Raw genomic sequence first — 18,138 nt, forward strand, 5'->3', positions numbered from 1 at the left:
GGGTCGACAGTGAGAATTTTTTTCCACGTATGGAGTCAGCTATTACGAGGGGGCATAGCTTTAAATTAAGGGGGGGGGGTAGGTATAGGACAGATGGTACGGGTATGTTCTTTACTCAGCGAGTCGTGAGTTCATGGAATGTCCTGCCAGTAGCAGTGGTGGACTCTCCCTCATTATGGGCATTTAAGCGGGCATTGGATAGGATAGGATAGTGGGCTAGTGTAGGTTAGGTGGGCTTGGATCAGCGCAACATCGAGGGCCGAAGGGCCTGTACTGCGCTGTATTCTTCTATGTTCTATGTTCTATGTAAGTGTCAATATACTCATACACCTTAATCTCAACTTTCAACACCAGAAGGAAAGACAGACTGGAAGCAGCGATTTATCACAGGAAGGGCAGAAGTCAGTGCTACATCCAGCCTGTGAATGGCAGAACCCTTTGGAGTATTGATATGCAGAGGGATCTGGGTGTGCAGGTCCACAGATCACTGAAGGTGGTAGCGTAGGTAGATACAGCAGTAAAAAAAGGTTGTGGCATGTTTGTCTTCATTGGAAGGGACATTGAGTATAAGGATAGATAATTTATACTGTAGTTTACAGAACTTTAGTTAAGCCACACTTGGAGTATTGCATCCAGTTCTGGTCACCACACTACCAAGGGGATGTGGATGCTTTGGAGAGGGAACAGAAAAGATTTACCGGGATGTTGCCTGGTATGGGGGACTTTAGCTATGAAGAAAGGTTGGCTAGGCTGGGTTTATTTTCACTGGAACAAAGGAGGTTGAGGGGCAACCTAATAAGTGTTCATAAGATTGTGAATTGCATGGATACAGTGGAAAGCATAAGGCTTTTTCCAAGGGTAGAGGGGTAAATTACTAGGCGACACGGTTTCAAGGTGCAAGGAGGGGAAGTTTAAAAAAGATGTGTGAGGCAGATTTTTCACACAAAGGGTGATGAGTGCCTGGAATGCATTGCCAGAGGAGATGATGGAAGCAGATACAATAGAGGCATTTGAGAAACACCTGGACAAATACATGAATAGGAAGGGAATAAAGGGATACGGAATCTGTAAGTGAAGACAGTTTTAGTACGGAAGGGCAAAATGAAGGGCCGAAGTGCCTGTTCCTATGCTGTATTGTTCTTTGTTCTTCTTAGACTCAAATGCTTTTGAGGTTCAAGTAACTTAGGATGCAGTCTGTGTAGCATGCCATCCCTTCATCAGTTAACTCTGCTTTGTACCAGTTTTGCCCCATGTAACTAATGCCTGTGCAAATGGTCACATCGAATGCTACTTTAAATTAGTACTTAAAAATTAAAAATTTAATTGTGTTTTATTCAGAAATAAAAAAAGACTGCATTCCATGAAGCATATGAAAGCAGTGGTAAACCATAAAATAAATGAAATAAAGGGCAAATTAAGGCCCAGAACACCACAAAAATCTTACTTTTTCCAATTAAACAAATTGTACGGTTACAGATAATAAATAGCAATTTCTTCTTAAAACAACAATTAATCTTTAGCTTATCAATATTTTTTTCTGACTACTATCTTACCACATTTTCAGGCAGTTTGTATCCAGGCAGATATTTAACATTCTCATGTTCTTGGTTTAGAATTTCAGTTAGCTTCCTTCCATTAACCAGTTCTTCAAAGACCCACATATTGACTGTTGTGGCAAATTTCTGAATCTTCTGTACATTGTTTCCAACTATTTTTGCAATTGCAGACCCCCTGTGAAAACATTAAAAATGTGTGAAGAAAAATATTCATTTTTTCAGCTTGATGATGTATTGCACATTTTTTATACCTTTAATACAATTAAGGACATTTGAACGATGTATAAATTGTGCAAATACATGTGAATAATAATGGGAAAAAAATAACAGCAGTGAGCACTGTAATGTATACAGTATACTGAACAATCTACCTTTTGGATATTAATTAACTCCTTCTTGTGACAACACTTCTACATTCACTGTCCCCCCGACCACTGATATTCTCCAGCTCACTGCAGTAACATGTCATGTTGCATTACTGAGTCATAGACTAATAAGGTTTCAGTTTACTGTGGCACTGATGATTAGTGGTGGAGCTACGTTTGGCTTTAGCATCCAAAAATGCTGGGGTACAGGAGGAGGAAACAACAAACTAAAACAGAGAAAACAAAACCAATTCAGGTTCGTGTGCCTGATTGCTATTAATGAAGACGACTTTCGGTGAGAAGGAGCTTGACTGCGAGCTTCCTCACACAATTCCTCTGGCAATACTCACTGTCCGGTCTCACATGATGAATGGCCATTTGAGCCAAGGACTGAAGAGCTGCTGCCATATGTAGAACTGTAATGCAGAGTGATTCATTGCCTTCAAGAGAAATGGGATAAAGGGAGAAAAACCAACAGGAAAAGTAGAGAAGGGGGTAAAAGAAAGTCATGGAATGGTTAAGCTCTCAGAATATTTTAATTCAGTCTTGTAGGAACATAGTAATAAATGTTTATTCCCTACAATTCCACAGTACACACAAAGTACACAAACAGCTTTCTCTTATACCTCAATTATATGCACTTGCAAATGCAGCTCAGAGGTGGAGAGTTTGAAGATGCACATAGAAAAAGAGGATATTAAACATGGCGCTGTCAAGAATACTTCTTATAAACATTAATGCCACTAAATACATACATGCTATTTTCTATCATGTACCGGCTACTCACATGTCGCTATATTTAATATTAACTATAAAACTATCAAGATCTAAAATCAAAAGAGGCTTCAGATACATTTCAAGAATGGATGATCTGTGCATGTGAAAGTGAAGAGGGTTAGCAAGGATAATTCAGAAGCTAGGGCCTCCTCTACACACATGTTGTAGGATGTGCTCAAAATGTATATATTGATCTGTGTCCCAACTGTGGTAGTTGAGTCCAGAAACCAGAGGCTTGTGAAACAGATTGGAATCATTAGCGGAGATGGTGTGGGGTTGTCGGATCCTGACAGGTTGGCCAGTCAGGCATGCTGATTTCAGCACGTAGCTGGAATGCCCTTAACCCTTGATCTAGCAGATCCTGCCTCAACTTATTTGGCTGGTTTGCCAAGACTCAGGTCAGGGTTAACATTTCAAATGTTGAATAAAGATGAAATCAATTGTATTCATTGTCACGTGTACCGAGGCACAGTGAAAAGCTTTGTCTTGCAAGCAATATAGGCAGAAGTAAGCAACCTCAATAGAATATTTAAATTGCAAACCTACCTCTACATTACCTGTCTCCAGTCAGTCTTTAGTAAAACTGAAGGAGATTTGAATGCAGGTTAGGATTGGGATTTAATTTTGAGAGTAACGCTCCTCCTTTGCTCTTGTTTATCTTAGCTGTGCTGCTTTCAGACTAAAATATTTTCTAGTTAGAAAATATCAATGACATGCAAACGTTCTGCAGCTTCTCAGCAGTTTGCAGAACAAAAACCCTTTTCTCACTGTGATTGAAGATTGTTAAACTGGTCATAATAAAAAAAATCAGCAGATCAATAAGGTGGTAAACCAGAAGTCAACTGGATTAACCACATTAATAGGAGAGCATACTTGATAGATTATAAGAACCATGTTTCTTTCATAAATTATTGCACAGTAAAAGGTGAAGATGGTACCAAGAACTGGCAGTTGTAAGAGATTTTGATTAGTGCTGGTTTCCAAGGGAGTTGTATATCTTATGAAGCATGAATTTCACCAAGCAGCTGTCAGGTCAAGCGGCCTGTTTCTATGCTGTAAACTTTGATGTAACGAAGTGTCTGCTCAAATGTAGCTTAAAACTTTTATTTTCCTTCAAAAGGAACGTGTATGAGCATGCACAGTTGCTATTCCGAGTGAAATTTTAGTTTTGGCAAGATTAGTTGCAGCCTCTTTTAAGAGGTAAAGTGGTTGATCCCAGGCATAAAATCATTAACTGCTTAAGGGAGCAATTCTGTCTGACCGTTTGTGTAATTGAAAAATCAACAGCACCAAAGAAATGGTGATGATTTTTGTATGTTATGGAAAGGTATTTCGTTACAGCGTACTGAAAACTAGCAGTACATTTGTGAGAGAGTCAATGCCCAATTATATTCTGCGACATTATCTGTTTCCATTTGTGACCTTGTGTTATTTTGCAATAGCAGGGGACAGGGTTCACACTGCCCATATTGTAGCAACCAAAAGCTATTAGGAAACATGAAGAGTCACACTAATAAGTTAATAAGTTGTAAATGCCAAGCCAGTGACAGATCATATCCAGCTGCGAGCACAAAGTTTAGGTCCATTATCAGCCCCTGCAAAATGCATTTGCTATGCAATTCACTTTTTTTAAGAACACAGAATCTACTGATTTATACACAGTTTTACATTGCTTTTCAACAGAAAACACCTCTCAACAGAATCAAGAGGCAATATTAGCAACAGGAGTTAGAAAATGTTTTGATTACAAACCACATACTAAAATTCTTTTAATTCATTTTACTTGATAAAATCCTACTGTAGTTCCTACAACCACTTCTACTTTTTAAATATCTAGAAATTGTCCAGGAGAAGCTATTCTTGGTTAAAAGATAGAAATATGTTGTGCTTCAAATTATTTGGAAATGAATCAAATACAGTAATTAAACCAAAACTGGAGAAACTCAGCAGGTCTTGCAGCATATGTGGAGAAAAAGCAGAGTTAATGTTTCAAGTCCAGGGAACCCTCTTCAGAAGTTCTTTGTTTTATTAAAATTATTAAACTAGAATCCCTATAGTGTGGAAACAGGCCCTTCGTCCTAACAAATCCACACCCACCCTCCAAAGAGCAACCCACCCAAACCCATTCCTCTACTCTATATTTATCCCTGACTAATGCAGCTAACCTACACATCCATGAACACAATGGACAATTTAGCATGGCCAATCCACCTAACCTGTACATCTTTGGATTGTAGGAGGAAACCAGAACACCAGGAGGAAACCCACACAAACACGGGAAGAACGTGCAAACTCCACACACACAGTTGCCCAAGGGTGGAATCGAACCCGGGTCCCTGGAACTGTGAGGCAGCAATGCGAACCACTGAGCCACTGTGCCTAATAGTCAACTAATGCTAATTTTCTAGCTTGGCTTATGGGCAACAGAAGGATTGGTTACCACTGAATCCTCTCATAGAATTGTAGTTACCTGTGCTAAATGGCAAATGCAGATTGACCAAGTTTGCACATGGTATTGTTTGAAATATAATCATTGAATTCATTCACCTGGAACAGCCAGGGGAACTAATGCTCTATTCAGAATATTTAACCACAAAGGAGAAAAGTTTAATGCCTTCTCAATGAAGGCTGTTCTGTAACAAATATCATGACCACTTTGTTCTTTTTATTAGTTTAGGTTTCCGCATCCAGCTAGTGAATGTGTGCTCATTAACCCTTCTTAAAACCAATGCTGGATTACACAAAGATCAGATGCTTCCGAAATTAAATCAGAAATTGTTGCAGAAACTCAGCAGGTCTGCAGCATCTGTGGAGAGAAAACAGAGTTAATGTTTCAAATGCAATGACCCTTCTTCAGAACTTACAGCAGGGAGGAAAAGGTGATATTTACTCTGATTACAGTGAGGGAGGGGGGGCAGATAGCTGTGGACGGTGCCCAGAGAGAGGTGGGGGGAAAGAAAACATTAGGCATACAAGGGATGATTGATTAAAAGATTGTTTCTAAATGATGTTGCCTGCTTCCTTCCTCAAAGCATGGGCTTGGGTTGTTTTCCTACACTTACATGGGCTCAACTCACTCATTTGAACCCAGAAGGCATAAGTGCTTAAAGACATGGATGATGCAATGTTATGGGATTATTTAGTAGAAGAAAATAAAATGCTATCTTATAATTATTAAAACAGTGCAAATAGGTAAATGGAGAATATTTGCACTACTCACACCATAGTTCTCCATTGGCTGGCCAACATGTACTAAGTGATTGTAAACTTGCAGCTAAACAGAAAAAAAGCCATTAAATCAACAAACATAATTTCCTTAACATTACCTCCAATTGTATTTCTCGGTTTACAATAATAACCATGAAATAACTGGAATAAAAAATAATTCTCCAGGTATGTTCAAAAATCCAGCTGAATGATTTTTAAAAAACTGATAAAGTTAGAAATCTGAAATAAGCAGCAAACCACTGTCGCCACACATCATGTTAAGTTAATGTCGTTCTCCAATTAGAATCCACTGCTGCTGTTACATGTTAGCATTGTCATATGCCTGAAGGCTATTGTGTGACTCCCATGTTGGGTGTGTGAGAGTGAGATCTTGGGCAGGTGGGGAGCACACAATCTTGGGTGGATCTTGAATGGGGTTATGAGCCTCGGACAAATTGTTTTAAAAATAAACAATTGATGACCATAAAACTATCATCACTTGGTGTAAAAACCCATCTGGTTCACTCAAGGACTTTAGCGAAGGAAATCTGCCATCCTTACGTGGTCTGGCTAAGTCCTGACCCCAGTAAAGAGTTGATTCTTAACTACCCTCTGAAATGGCCGAGCAAGGACAATTATAAATTGGCAATAAATGCTGACCTTAATTACCAATATGCCAAAATCACCGAATAGAATAAAGTTAATCACTTAAAATAAGGACTCTCTGTAGAAATAAAACAGCTGGTCTATCTGCAAAATAAGGCAGGTTCAACTATTAATTACAAGTGATTGGCTCATTTGAGATATTAGCCTATTTTAAGATGCTAATAGACTTGTTGAGTCAGAGTCATACAGCATGGAAATAGACCCTTCAGCCTAACTAATCTATGCCGACCAGGTTCCTAAACTGAACTATTACCATTTGCCTGCATTTAGCTCCTATCCCTCTAAACCTTTCTTATCCAAGTACCTGTCCAAATATCTTTTAAACGTTTTAATTGTACTGACCTCTACCACTTCCTCTGGCAGCTTGTTCCATATATGCACCACCCTGTGTATGAAACCTTTGCCTCCAGGCCCCTTTTAAATCTTTCCCCTCTCACCTTAAACCAATGCTCTCTGTTGTGTATTTTCTATGTTTTATTGAAAAGAAAAAGTAATATGTGCACCAGTCATCCTTTCTAGAACATATAACATCACATGTTGTATTTTCTTTCTGAAAATCCATAACTTAGACTAAGCAGCTACAAGTAAATGCTAGGTTTGGAGAGGTAATGATCTGGAGTTTGTGGTACTGATGTTGACAAAACTGTTAAGAGTTTGCACCAACATATAGAACCAGCACATGTACAAAATAACATGGGAATCCAGAGGCTGTCAGTGAGTCTACATAAGACAAAATCAAAAGAACTGCGGATGCTCTAAATCAGAGACAAAAATGGAAATTGCTGGAAAAGCTCATCTGGTCTGGCAGCATCTGTGGAGAAAAATCAGAATTAACTTTTCAAGTCAAGTGACCCTTCCTCAGAACCCTAAACATTAACTCTGATTTTTCTTCACAGATATTGCCAGACCTGCTGAGCTTTTCCAGCAATTTCTATTTTTGTCAGTGAGTCAACATTCCTTTCTAACTGGAAAGGTTCCCATAGACTCAAATACATTTAATTGCCTAAACATTACATTCTTTGCTAGAGTGCAAGATTTTATAAGATGTTTAAATTAAAATACAATGTTCAACATACAAAGTATAAAGTAGCTTAATGACCTGCATGATAATAAGCCTGTTACCACAGAAATAGTGGAAGGACACACGTTAAGTGCAGGATTTAACATCTAAACAGAAAAGGTATAGCGGTAGTCATGGGTAGACTTGCAGACTCTCAGATAAAGACGGGTGTGAGACAGGAAGATGCAGATGCTGCAGTGTGTTTGCCATAGGGGTGCGCTCTCACTACAGAGAGATAACTGGTGGTGATGGTTTAACCAGAGGGTCACCATGCCTCAGACAAGAGGAACGGTTGACAAGGAGAGTGGTAATCACAGGCGATGTAAAAATTTAACCCATGTTGTTGACATCACAATGTTTACAGTTGAACTTTTGAGATTGGTGGCAAGAAATCCAAAGGCCCAATTGTTTCCATAAATCTTTAATAACATTTTACAACTCTTGAAGTGAAGGGTTGAGAGCTAGTCATTTATTGTAATAATAAAAAAAGAGAAAACTATGCTTTTCCCAGCAACATAGATAGATCTAGGCACATGCAGAAACTGTAATATCAAGAAAGGAGTCAGTCTGTGTGTGTGCACGCCAGAAAGTGGAGGCTGGTATGTTGACTCTCAAATAGGAAATCCAACAAAACTGGTGGAAACTGAGTTATGGAACTTATAAGTTTGTTCTGAAATTTAATTATAAGACAGTTCAATTTGCCATTTGTTTTAGCTGTCTCAGGGAGTGATAACAGCTTAAAAAAACATTTAATGAATATAAAGAGAATTGCTGGAAGGAAACCAAACCAGTTGCATGTGTCAGCCTGAGTAAGAAGCTTTCATGTAGAGATAGTACTTTATCTTTTCTGAAGTTTTGATGTTTGCAAGAAATATCTGGGATTAAAAAAAATTATACTTTTGAATCTTTCCAAACTTTTTTTGTCTAAGGTCAGATTTTTAATTTATTTTGTTAAAAGTACATCAGCAGACTCTTAATAGTGTGCTCAGTAACTGACCTCTATGGTTAAAACAAAATAAAAATAACCAAATTAGAATGCACCAAGCCAGGTTTTTCCTCTGATTTGACTTGGCCAACATTAACATCAGTTGGAATCATAAGTTATAAGAAACAACTGCTAATGGAAGCATTTGTAATGGGGAGGAAAGAGTCATTGGGAACACCAGAAAGGACTCAAACAAAAAGGCAATATCCTGCAGCAAATGCAGCATTAGGTATGAATATGGTGACTTGTTATTGGCTGTGCTCAGTAATGAACAAGGGATTTTTTTTTAGTAATTTAGTATATCAGCAGTCATTTAGCTGATGTTGATTTTAATTTAGTTATTCAAGTAAAAGCCTTAAACCCGGAGATCGTGTTTAATTTCTTCAAGTGCATCACTAGGAACTCAAATCTCTTTTACTGTCTGTAGAGGGACTGCCTTAAGCAGTTAGTCTCAAGTAAAAGCCTTAAACCTGGAGATCGTGTTTAATTTCTTCAAGTGCATCACTAGGAACTCAAATCTCTTTTACTGTCTGTAGAGGGACTGCCTTAAGCAGTTAGTCTCAATGTTAAAATCCTTCAAAGTGTTAGTTGATGAGATGTGACTGGATTTTTCCACTGGGTGGGAAAGTCTTAATTTCTGCTAAATACATATTAAGCAGAAACAGCAATTTTACATTTGAACAATGACAGGTTTTACCATAATGGAAAAGAAATTCATACATTTCAAAAAACTTTCCTTAAAAGTTTATGTTTGCTTTAATTTCAACCTTAATCCAATTATATCATTTATTTCGCTATTGAATATGTCTGCATTTTACCAAACTATTTGTAAAGAATAAATAGTTTTTATCTTCCTGTTTTTGTGCCTGTGAATACTAAAAGGTAAAAGGTAAAATCATCATAGTCTTACTAGTCAAATAGTGGTGCTCCCTTATTAGAAAGCGACTTGTGGTGGTGGTATAAACTGAGGGTCACCACATCTCAGGCAAGAGAAAAGGCAGAGAAGGCCTTCATGGTAACCTCAGCTGTCGCAGGAATTGACCCCATGTTGCTGGCATCACTCTGCATTGCAAAATTAACTATCTAACCAACTGAGCTATTATTGGCCCCTTACTTGCATGTTGAAATCACTCCTACATTCATAGCTCCTTTAAAGTGGCGTCACAGGTGGATAGGATAGTGAGGAAGGTGTTTGGTATGCTTTCATTTTGAGTATAGGAGTTGAGAGGTCAAATTGCAGCTGTACAGGACACTGGTTAGGCCACGTCTGGAATATTGAGTGCAATTCTGGTCTCCTTCCTGTTGTGAAACTTGAAAGGATTCAGGAAAGATTTACAAGGATGTTGTCAGGCTTGGAGGATTTGAGCTATGGGAGAGATTCAATAGGCTGGGGCTGTTTTCCCTGGAGCGTCAGAGGCTGAGGGGTGACTTTATAGAGGTTTATAAAATCATGAAGGACATAGATAGGATAAATAGACAAAGTCTCTGGGGTGGGGGAGTCCAGAACTGGAGGGCATGGGTTTAGGGTGAGAGGGGAAAGATATAAAAGAGACCTATGGGGTAACTTTTTCACACAGAGGGTGATACATGTATGGAATGAACTGCCAGAGGAAGTGGTGGAGGCTAGTACAATTGCAACATTTAAAAAGCTGTTTATATGAATAGGAGGGTTTGGAGGTATATGGGCCGGATGTTGACAGGTGGTACTAGATTGGGTTGGGATATCTGGTCGGCATGGATGAGTTGGACCGAAGAGTTTGTTTCTGTGCTGTACATCCCTATGACTCTATGCTGTGCACCAAGGCAACCCCTAGATTTGGCACCAGATTTGGAAAAGAAAACCACACCATAGAGATTGCTACAACTTCTTAGTTAGCTTTTATTATCATTTACCTCAAAATGAAAGCCGACATAACGAAATGGCTATTCTTTTTTACATCACATTCCATCCTAACCAAGGCTCTCTTTACTGTATTGTTAAATTACAAATGTTATCCCCTTAAAATAATCAAATAGCTGCAAATAGTTTGGTAATTCTAACCACTTACTAAATGATTCCCTTTGATAAGGCTTCATTATGAAGCATACAATGGGATATGTCCTCTTGGCTCACAACCATCCCTTTTGCTCTACCTGACTCAGAGAATGAACAACAGCTTTATACTGAAGCTTTGAGAAGCTGGAGTGTTGTGTATAGTCTGGATGCCATGCTTCAGAATAGATGTAAACTCACTGGAGTCAGTGTGTTAAAAGTTTCCGAGAATGGTTGCAGGAATAATAAACTTCCATTGTGAAAACTGAGTGATGGTAAGATCGTTTCCTTGGAGAGATAAAATACCAAAATGAGATTTGACAGAAACTTTCAAAATCACATTGGTCCAGACAGTCAACTGTTGCCACTTGTAAAATGATCAGGAATGGAATGTGAGACTCTGTGTGTGTGTGCACAGTTTTGAAGTTAGGGTTTGGAATTCAAAACCTGGAAGTGTAGTGGAAGCAGGTTCAAATCAAGGATTCAAGACAGTATCAGATGAATAGAAACAATGTGCAGGGTTACAGGGAAAAAGGTAGGAGAATGGGACTAAATCATAATGCTTGTTGAGAAAATCAGCATAGGCAATGGGCCAAATGGCCTCCTCTTGCATAATAACAATCCTATGTACCTAACTAAGGAGTTCTAGAATCCAACTGGATAATATCCAAATCCTGATGTAGAAAACCTTAAAACATAAATTACACCAGTCTGCTTTGCCTCAATAATGTTTTTGCTTTTGAAGGAAAAGCAATATAAAATTAATACAGTCCCTGCAAACTTTATTCTCTCTCTCACACACACAGTCTGCATATTGTCTACAGTTAATTTGATAGCTGGCTGTCTGGCTAAGAATATCTGACGGTGTTTCAAATTTAATAATTGTCCAAATTGGTAATATATCACAAAATACAAGTTCATTGTAACACAACTTAAACAAATGAACTTTATTAAATTCTCAGTTTTCAAATGCATCACGATAGTTAGAGAAACTGTTAACACAAATCAGAGCTATTATTTCAGTAATGTACCTGATATGCAGGGTGAACTGAGTTCGTACAGTCAAAATCCTGGAACTCTTTCCAAACAGCATATACCTATACAATATGGTTAAAAATCACACAACACCAGGTTATAGTCCAACAGATTTATTTGAAAGCACTAGCTTTCAGAGCGCTACTCCTTCATCAGCAGCGCTTTAAAAGCTAGTGCTTCCAAATAAACCTGTTGATATTGTGTGATTTTTAACTTTGTCCACCCCAGTCCAACACTGGCTCCTCCACATCCTAACTACACCATATGGACCTCGGTGTTTCAAGAAGGCAGCTCACCATCACCTGAGGGCAATTAGAGATGGGCATAAATGCTGACCTAGCTAGCAACTCCCCAATCTCAAAATAATTTTATTAAAATTCAATATTTGGTGATCAAGATACCAAACTAACAAATCATGTATCAAATTGTCAAGTGCATCCAAATGTATTTGGTAATTAAAAAAAAAATTCCAGGCATTCATGTTGATTAGTCTCAGACAAATCAGCTTGTGGTTAGGTTACTGACATATTAATGTTAGGTCACTGTTATGTTCACACCATTTTAACAGAAATTCCTAAAGGATAATGCCATTAGTATACTCCAGTAGTTACGCCTTCAAATGTTTCAAACTGGATAAAATCAGTCTGCATGAGAAATTATGAAATGAGTTACGATGTCTTTAATTGTTGGAATCGGAAGAACTTTAAGAATTTAACATTGCCTATAGGAGTGATTTGATTAGCAAATATGAACATGATGAAATGCAGGTTCACACTCCCAAGATGATCCTAATGACTGCAAGACCATGCGACCCCTTCTGAAAGAGGGAAATCAAATCCAAACTCTACAATACTATTTAAAATCACAGAGCATTGAACACTGGAAGATGCATTAGTAATAATAGAACATGTAAACAGGCTTACAGAAAATAAACTCCTCATACTATAAATTAAATATTATATACTGATTGAGACGATCTTCTCAGATAACCCTGACGTGGTGGATGAGGGTTTCATTTAAATATCAACCACTGCTAATATTATCCTGAGTGAAAGGGTGATCCTGCACTTGAAATGTCAAAATGTCAGTTCAAAGTTGGCAAGTGTATTAAAATATCTCCTCCCTATATATGGCATGCAATAGAGAAACTCGCAAATATAGAACTTCATGCAGCTAAGAGGCAAAACTAGGACTTCATTAAAATGTGTTTAAAACAGCAGCAGAATACAAGTCAACATATTCCCAAATAAGCTGAATTCAAGCGATGCAACAATTGTAATGATCGCCCTGGGTTCTGCTCGCTGACAGTCCCCAGTGCCAGTCACACAGGCAAACAGCACCTCCCAACCATAACCCTCTCATTAAACTCACCAATTTCCAGAGCCAATAATGCATACTTTCAAAGGTGCGGCCATTTGCGAGCAGCACGGGATTTCCTATTGACTTTGTCTGACAGCAGCCACGGGGAAGCTCAGCAAAACGTCAACCTGAGGGCACCGGCAGCCGGCACTGAGCCTGCGTGTATCTCTCCGTATCACGTGTACGTGCTCCTCCTCTCTGCAGAGGAAAAGTTGGAGCTGGGAATGAGGTTGGATCTGGGATTGATTTTAGAGTTGGACAGTGAGAGATGTTGCAGGCTGTAGCTGGACAATGAAAGATGTTGGAGCTGGGAATGAGGTTTGAATTGGATAATGAGAGGTGTTGCAACCTGGAGGTGGGAATGCTTCTAGTGCTGGACAATAAAAAATGTTGGAGCTGGGAATGAGGTTGAGTCTAGGCTGAAACGGGAATTGGACTGGAGCTGGAGGTGAGCGTTGGGATGGTGACAAGAGGGGACTGGGAACTTTTATCAGGAAGAATGGTATTGGGTAAATGTTAAAATACAAACATTGTATCTGCCTCATTGGTGAAGCTGCAAGCACAAGCAGTGCTCTGTATTATTTCGTGAATGAGCCTGTTGGTTACCTGAGCTTCTCGCCTGACAATTTATCCCATATCCACTTATTATCTAATTCTATTACCCACTATCACCTTTGTGCATTTGCTCTTCAATATCGCACCCATACCTTTAACTTCCAGAGTCTGTTATACGAGTGCTCTTCTGGTCATCATCCCTCTGGACCACTAAAGCATTGTAAGCGGTCTGTCAATTCGAGAATGATGTCTACTCAGAGGCACAATTTCTAGCCATAGATTTCCCCATAATTGAATAGGCCAATGATCCACCTGCAAGTTTATGAATGTGTAGAACAGGGTGTTCCACAAGGTAGTGGGATCCAGAATTGAGAATTTGCCTCCATTCCTCTACCCTGCTGCGGCTACTTTGCCTCATTGCATTTGGACTTATTACATAATACAGCAAGGCATTAATATCAAAGCTGCCATGCTTCAAGGAGGGACTCAGAGTGTCTATGTAGCATTTTTTATCCTCGCTTTGAACACTGGCCATTTGAGAATTGAGATATAGCAGTGGAGTCGATTTTTCAGCTATCTGCATATATTTTCCAGTTGATCATAACTCATTTTGAGAAACTTTGACTGCTTGTACACCTGGTTTCAAAAAGGATACATGCATTTGCTCAGTCCTCCCATTGAACTTGGAGATTTCAGCAAAGGAATTGCTGGTGAAATTTTGCTAACTCTCTTATGTGTACTGATATAGAGCCCAGGTCCCACTGCAGTAAAGTCAAGTCAATGGCTATGGTCCCAGAAGACCATAGGGCTGCTGTCTTCTCAGCAAGAGACAAGTGGTCATTTAACTTGACTGTCACCTCACCTCAGTTGAGAGGAGAGGTTGAGAAGAGGAGCCTTTCATGGTAACCTCAGCCAGTGCACTCTCAACTCTCTGTTGGCATTACTCTGCATTATAAACCAGCTGTCCAGCCAACTGAACCAACCAGTGTCCCACTCTCTCAGTCGTGGGAGTTACACAAAAGCATTCAGGCATTTGAAAATGCTAATGTGCAACAGCAGTAACGAATTGTAAATGTGGGATTCTAATTGAAGAGTGACATTAACTTGAGATATAAAAACAGAAATTGCTGGAAAAGCTCAGTAGGTCTGGCAGCATCTGTGGAGAGAAATCAGAGTTAACGTTTCATTCTGAGGAAGGGTCGCTGGGCCCAAAATGTCAGCTATGATTTCTCTCCACAGATGCTGCCAGACCCACTGAGCTTTTCCAGCAATTTCTGATTTTGTTTCTGATTTACAGCACCTGCAGTTCTTCTGGTTTTTATTTAGTAATGAACCTGAGACCGTGTGGGGCTATGTTAGTGAGGATTTTGTCTTTTGCTTTCTATTTCAGATTTCTAACATTACCTGTTCTTTATTTTATCATTTAGATGAATTTTTGAACAAGCTGGAGAATTTTTTTTAATTCCAGCCATCTCACAATTATTAATGTGAACAGAGAAATGTGATCAGAGTTGATGTTAATTTGCAAGGTGGGAGTAATCCATCACACTCCTTGTCTGTGCTTTATAGATGGTGGAGAAAGTGATGACTACAGATGCTAGAGATCAAAGTCAAAAAGTGTGCCACTTGAAAAGCACAGCAGGTCAGGCAGCATCCGAGGAACAGGAGAGTCGATGTTTCGGACATAAGTCTTTCATCAGGAATGTCGGGGTACCTTGGAAGGCGACAAGTAGATGCAGATGGGGGGGGGCGGGGTGATGGTGATAGGTCAGAGCAGAGGGTGGAGTGGATAGGTGGGAAAGAAGATGAACTGGTGGGACAGTTCAAGAGGATGGTGCTGAGTTGTAGGTTCAGATCTGGGATGCGGGGGGTGGATATGAAAACTGGTGAAACTGACATTGATGCCATGTGGTTGGAGGATCACAAGGTGAAAGATGAGGCATTCTTCCTCCAGCTGTGATGGACAGTTTTGGGGGAAAACAGGAGATTAGTTATTCGCTTCAGGATTTCCAGTCTCTGACCTGCTCTTCTAAACACTGTATTTACATGGCTGGTTCATTTTAATTTCTGCTCAATGGTAAGATTTTGACAGTGGGAGATTCGGTGATGGTTACGCCATTAAATATCAAGAGTAGTGGTTAAATTCACTCTCGTTGGAAATGGCTATTGCTTTGTGTGCCACAAATGTTACTTGCCAGTTATCAACCCAAGCCTGAATGTTGTCCATCTCTAGCTGCAAAAATACAGTGCTTTTGGAAGCCCTTCTTAAAATGTTATCTCAATCGTATACTTTTAAATAAACTTTATATGGAAGTGCTGATTGGTGACCATTTTGATGGTGAGGTACAGCCTAACAAAGCCAGTGTGTTGCCATGTTGCATTTTAGATTTATAATGTGAAAACACATAACAAATCTAATAAGTTATATAGTATATTTTTGCGATTGACTTAAAAAAAATACACCCATAGCTATGTAGTTAAAAGCTAGGATATTGTCAACTTGTTTTGTAAAGTTTTACAGGACTGACTTGTCTTCACATATACTGACCACCACAGATCATTGGAAAGTGTCAGGTACTGCAGAAGTTGGACATGTTATAATGTTACAATTTACATTGGCATCAGATGTTCCATACTGGAGATGTGATATTGCATGTAATATTAATAATTCAATTTCTTAACAATTGACATATTGCAAGTTATTTTTCTTTATCTTAGCAGATTCGGATATCTCTTTTGAAAGCACAGGGTGTAAAAATCTATTTACATATAGAAACAATGCATTTGCTTTTTGCATGTGTGTTAATTTAACCCTGTTTGAGACTAAGTGACAAACTCCCCATCTGCACTCAAATTTGTAAGCTTTCTGCTGAATGCCCATATCTGCAACTAATTGTCTTCATACAGCAATTTCAAAGTAGGAAAACTTGTAAAATGTTTCACAGAAGGAAAATCAGACAAAAATTGACACCCCAAACCACAAATCAGATGTTAGAAAGGGTAACTTTGTTTTATAAGGACACAGGGACATAAGAGCCTGGCTAATGTTAGGGGTAGATTCTTTACTCAGCGAGTCGTGAGTTCATGGAATGCCCTGCTAGTAGCAGTGGTGGACTCTCCCTCTTTATGGGCATTTAAACAGGCATTGGATAGGCATATGGAGGATAGTGGGCTAGTGTAGGTTAGGTGGGCTTGGATCGGCGCAACATCGAGGGCCAAAGGGCCTGTACTGCGCTGTATTTTTCTATGTTCTAATATGGTGTAATTATTTAAGGAAGGTGGTAAGCAAAAGCCAAGGAACTATAGACCGGTGAACTTGACCTCATTTGTGGGTAAGTTGTTTAAGGGGATTCTGAGGGACAGGATTTACAAGTATTTGGAAAGGCAAGAATTGATCAGAGATAGTTAACATAGTTTAATGAAGGGAAATTATGTCTCACTAACTTGATTGAGCTTTTTGAAGAAGTAATGAAGAAGATTGATTAAGGCAAAGCAGTGGCCATTTTCCATTTTGGTTTCAGCAAGGCATTAGAAAAGGTCCCGCATGGTAGACTGGTTGGCAAGGTTAGATCACATGGAATCTCGGGAGAGCTAGCCATTTGGACACAAATTGGCTTGAAGATAGAAGACAAAAGGTCATGGTGAAGACTTGCTTTTCAGACTGGAGGCCTGTGACGATTGGTGTGGCGCAAGGTTCGGTGCTGGGTCCACTGCTTTCTGTCATTTATATAGATGAGAACATAGGAGATATGGTTAGTAAAACTGCAGGTTATACCAAAATTGGAGGTGTGGTGGACAATGAAAAAGGTTATCTCAGAGTACAACAGAACCTTGAACAGCTGGGCCGAGGAGTGGCAGATGGAATTTAATTCCGATAAGTGTGAGGTGTTGCATTTTGGTAAGATAAATCAGGGCAGGACACATACATTTAATGGTAGGGTCCTGGGGACTATTGCCGAACAAAGAGATCTTGGGGTATATGTTCATACTTCCTTGAAAGTGGAGTCACACGTAGTCAGGGTAGTGAAGAAGCCATTTGGTACTCTTGTCTTTAAGACCATAAGACCATAAGACATAGGAGCAGAAGTAAGGCCATTCAGCCCATCGAGTCCACTCCGCCATTCAATCATGGCTGATGGGCATTTCAATTCCACTTACCCGCATTCTCCCCGTAGCCCTTAATTCCTTGTGACATCAAGAATTTATCAATTTCTGCCTTGAAGACATTTAGCGTCCCAGCCTCCACTGCACTCTGTGGCAATGAATTCCACAGGCCCACCACTCTCTGGCTGAAGAAATGTCTCCGCATTTCTGTTCTGAATTTACCCCCTCTAATTCTAAGGCTGTGTCCACGGGTACTAGTCTCCTCGCCTAACGGAAACAATTTCCTAGCATCCACCCTTTCCAAGCCATGTATTATCTTGTAAGATTCTATTAGATCTCCCCTTAATCTTCTAAACTCCAATGAATACAATCACAGGATCCTCAGCCGTTCCTCATATGTTAAACCTACCATTCCAGGGATCATCTGTGTGAATCTC

The 18,138-nt window shown here is 39.4% G+C and overlaps 1 protein-coding gene and 1 long non-coding RNA gene across 2 annotated transcripts in view; one reads left to right on the plus strand and one right to left on the minus strand.

Annotated features, from left to right (window-relative positions):
- Positions 1-13,190, minus strand: part of LOC122549960 (glycerol-3-phosphate dehydrogenase 1-like protein) — a 59,177-nt gene extending 45,987 nt beyond the window's left edge. The window contains exons 1-2 of the mRNA XM_043690246.1: positions 13,055-13,190; positions 1,554-1,731 (exon numbers count right to left, since the gene is read on the minus strand). Coding sequence (XP_043546181.1) covers positions 1,554-1,731; positions 13,055-13,098 — 222 coding nt within the window. The 5' untranslated portion in view covers positions 13,099-13,190. The remainder of the gene's footprint in view (positions 1-1,553; positions 1,732-13,054) is intronic.
- LOC122549961 overlaps positions 13,145-18,138 on the plus strand; it is a 28,778-nt gene continuing 23,784 nt past the window's right edge. Inside the window, exon 1 of the long non-coding RNA XR_006311714.1 lies at positions 13,145-13,223. This is a non-coding gene — a long non-coding RNA (uncharacterized LOC122549961). The remainder of the gene's footprint in view (positions 13,224-18,138) is intronic.

This window comes from Chiloscyllium plagiosum, chromosome 5 (genome assembly GCF_004010195.1).
Source record: "Chiloscyllium plagiosum isolate BGI_BamShark_2017 chromosome 5, ASM401019v2, whole genome shotgun sequence".
Taxonomy (NCBI): domain Eukaryota; kingdom Metazoa; phylum Chordata; class Chondrichthyes; order Orectolobiformes; family Hemiscylliidae; genus Chiloscyllium; species Chiloscyllium plagiosum.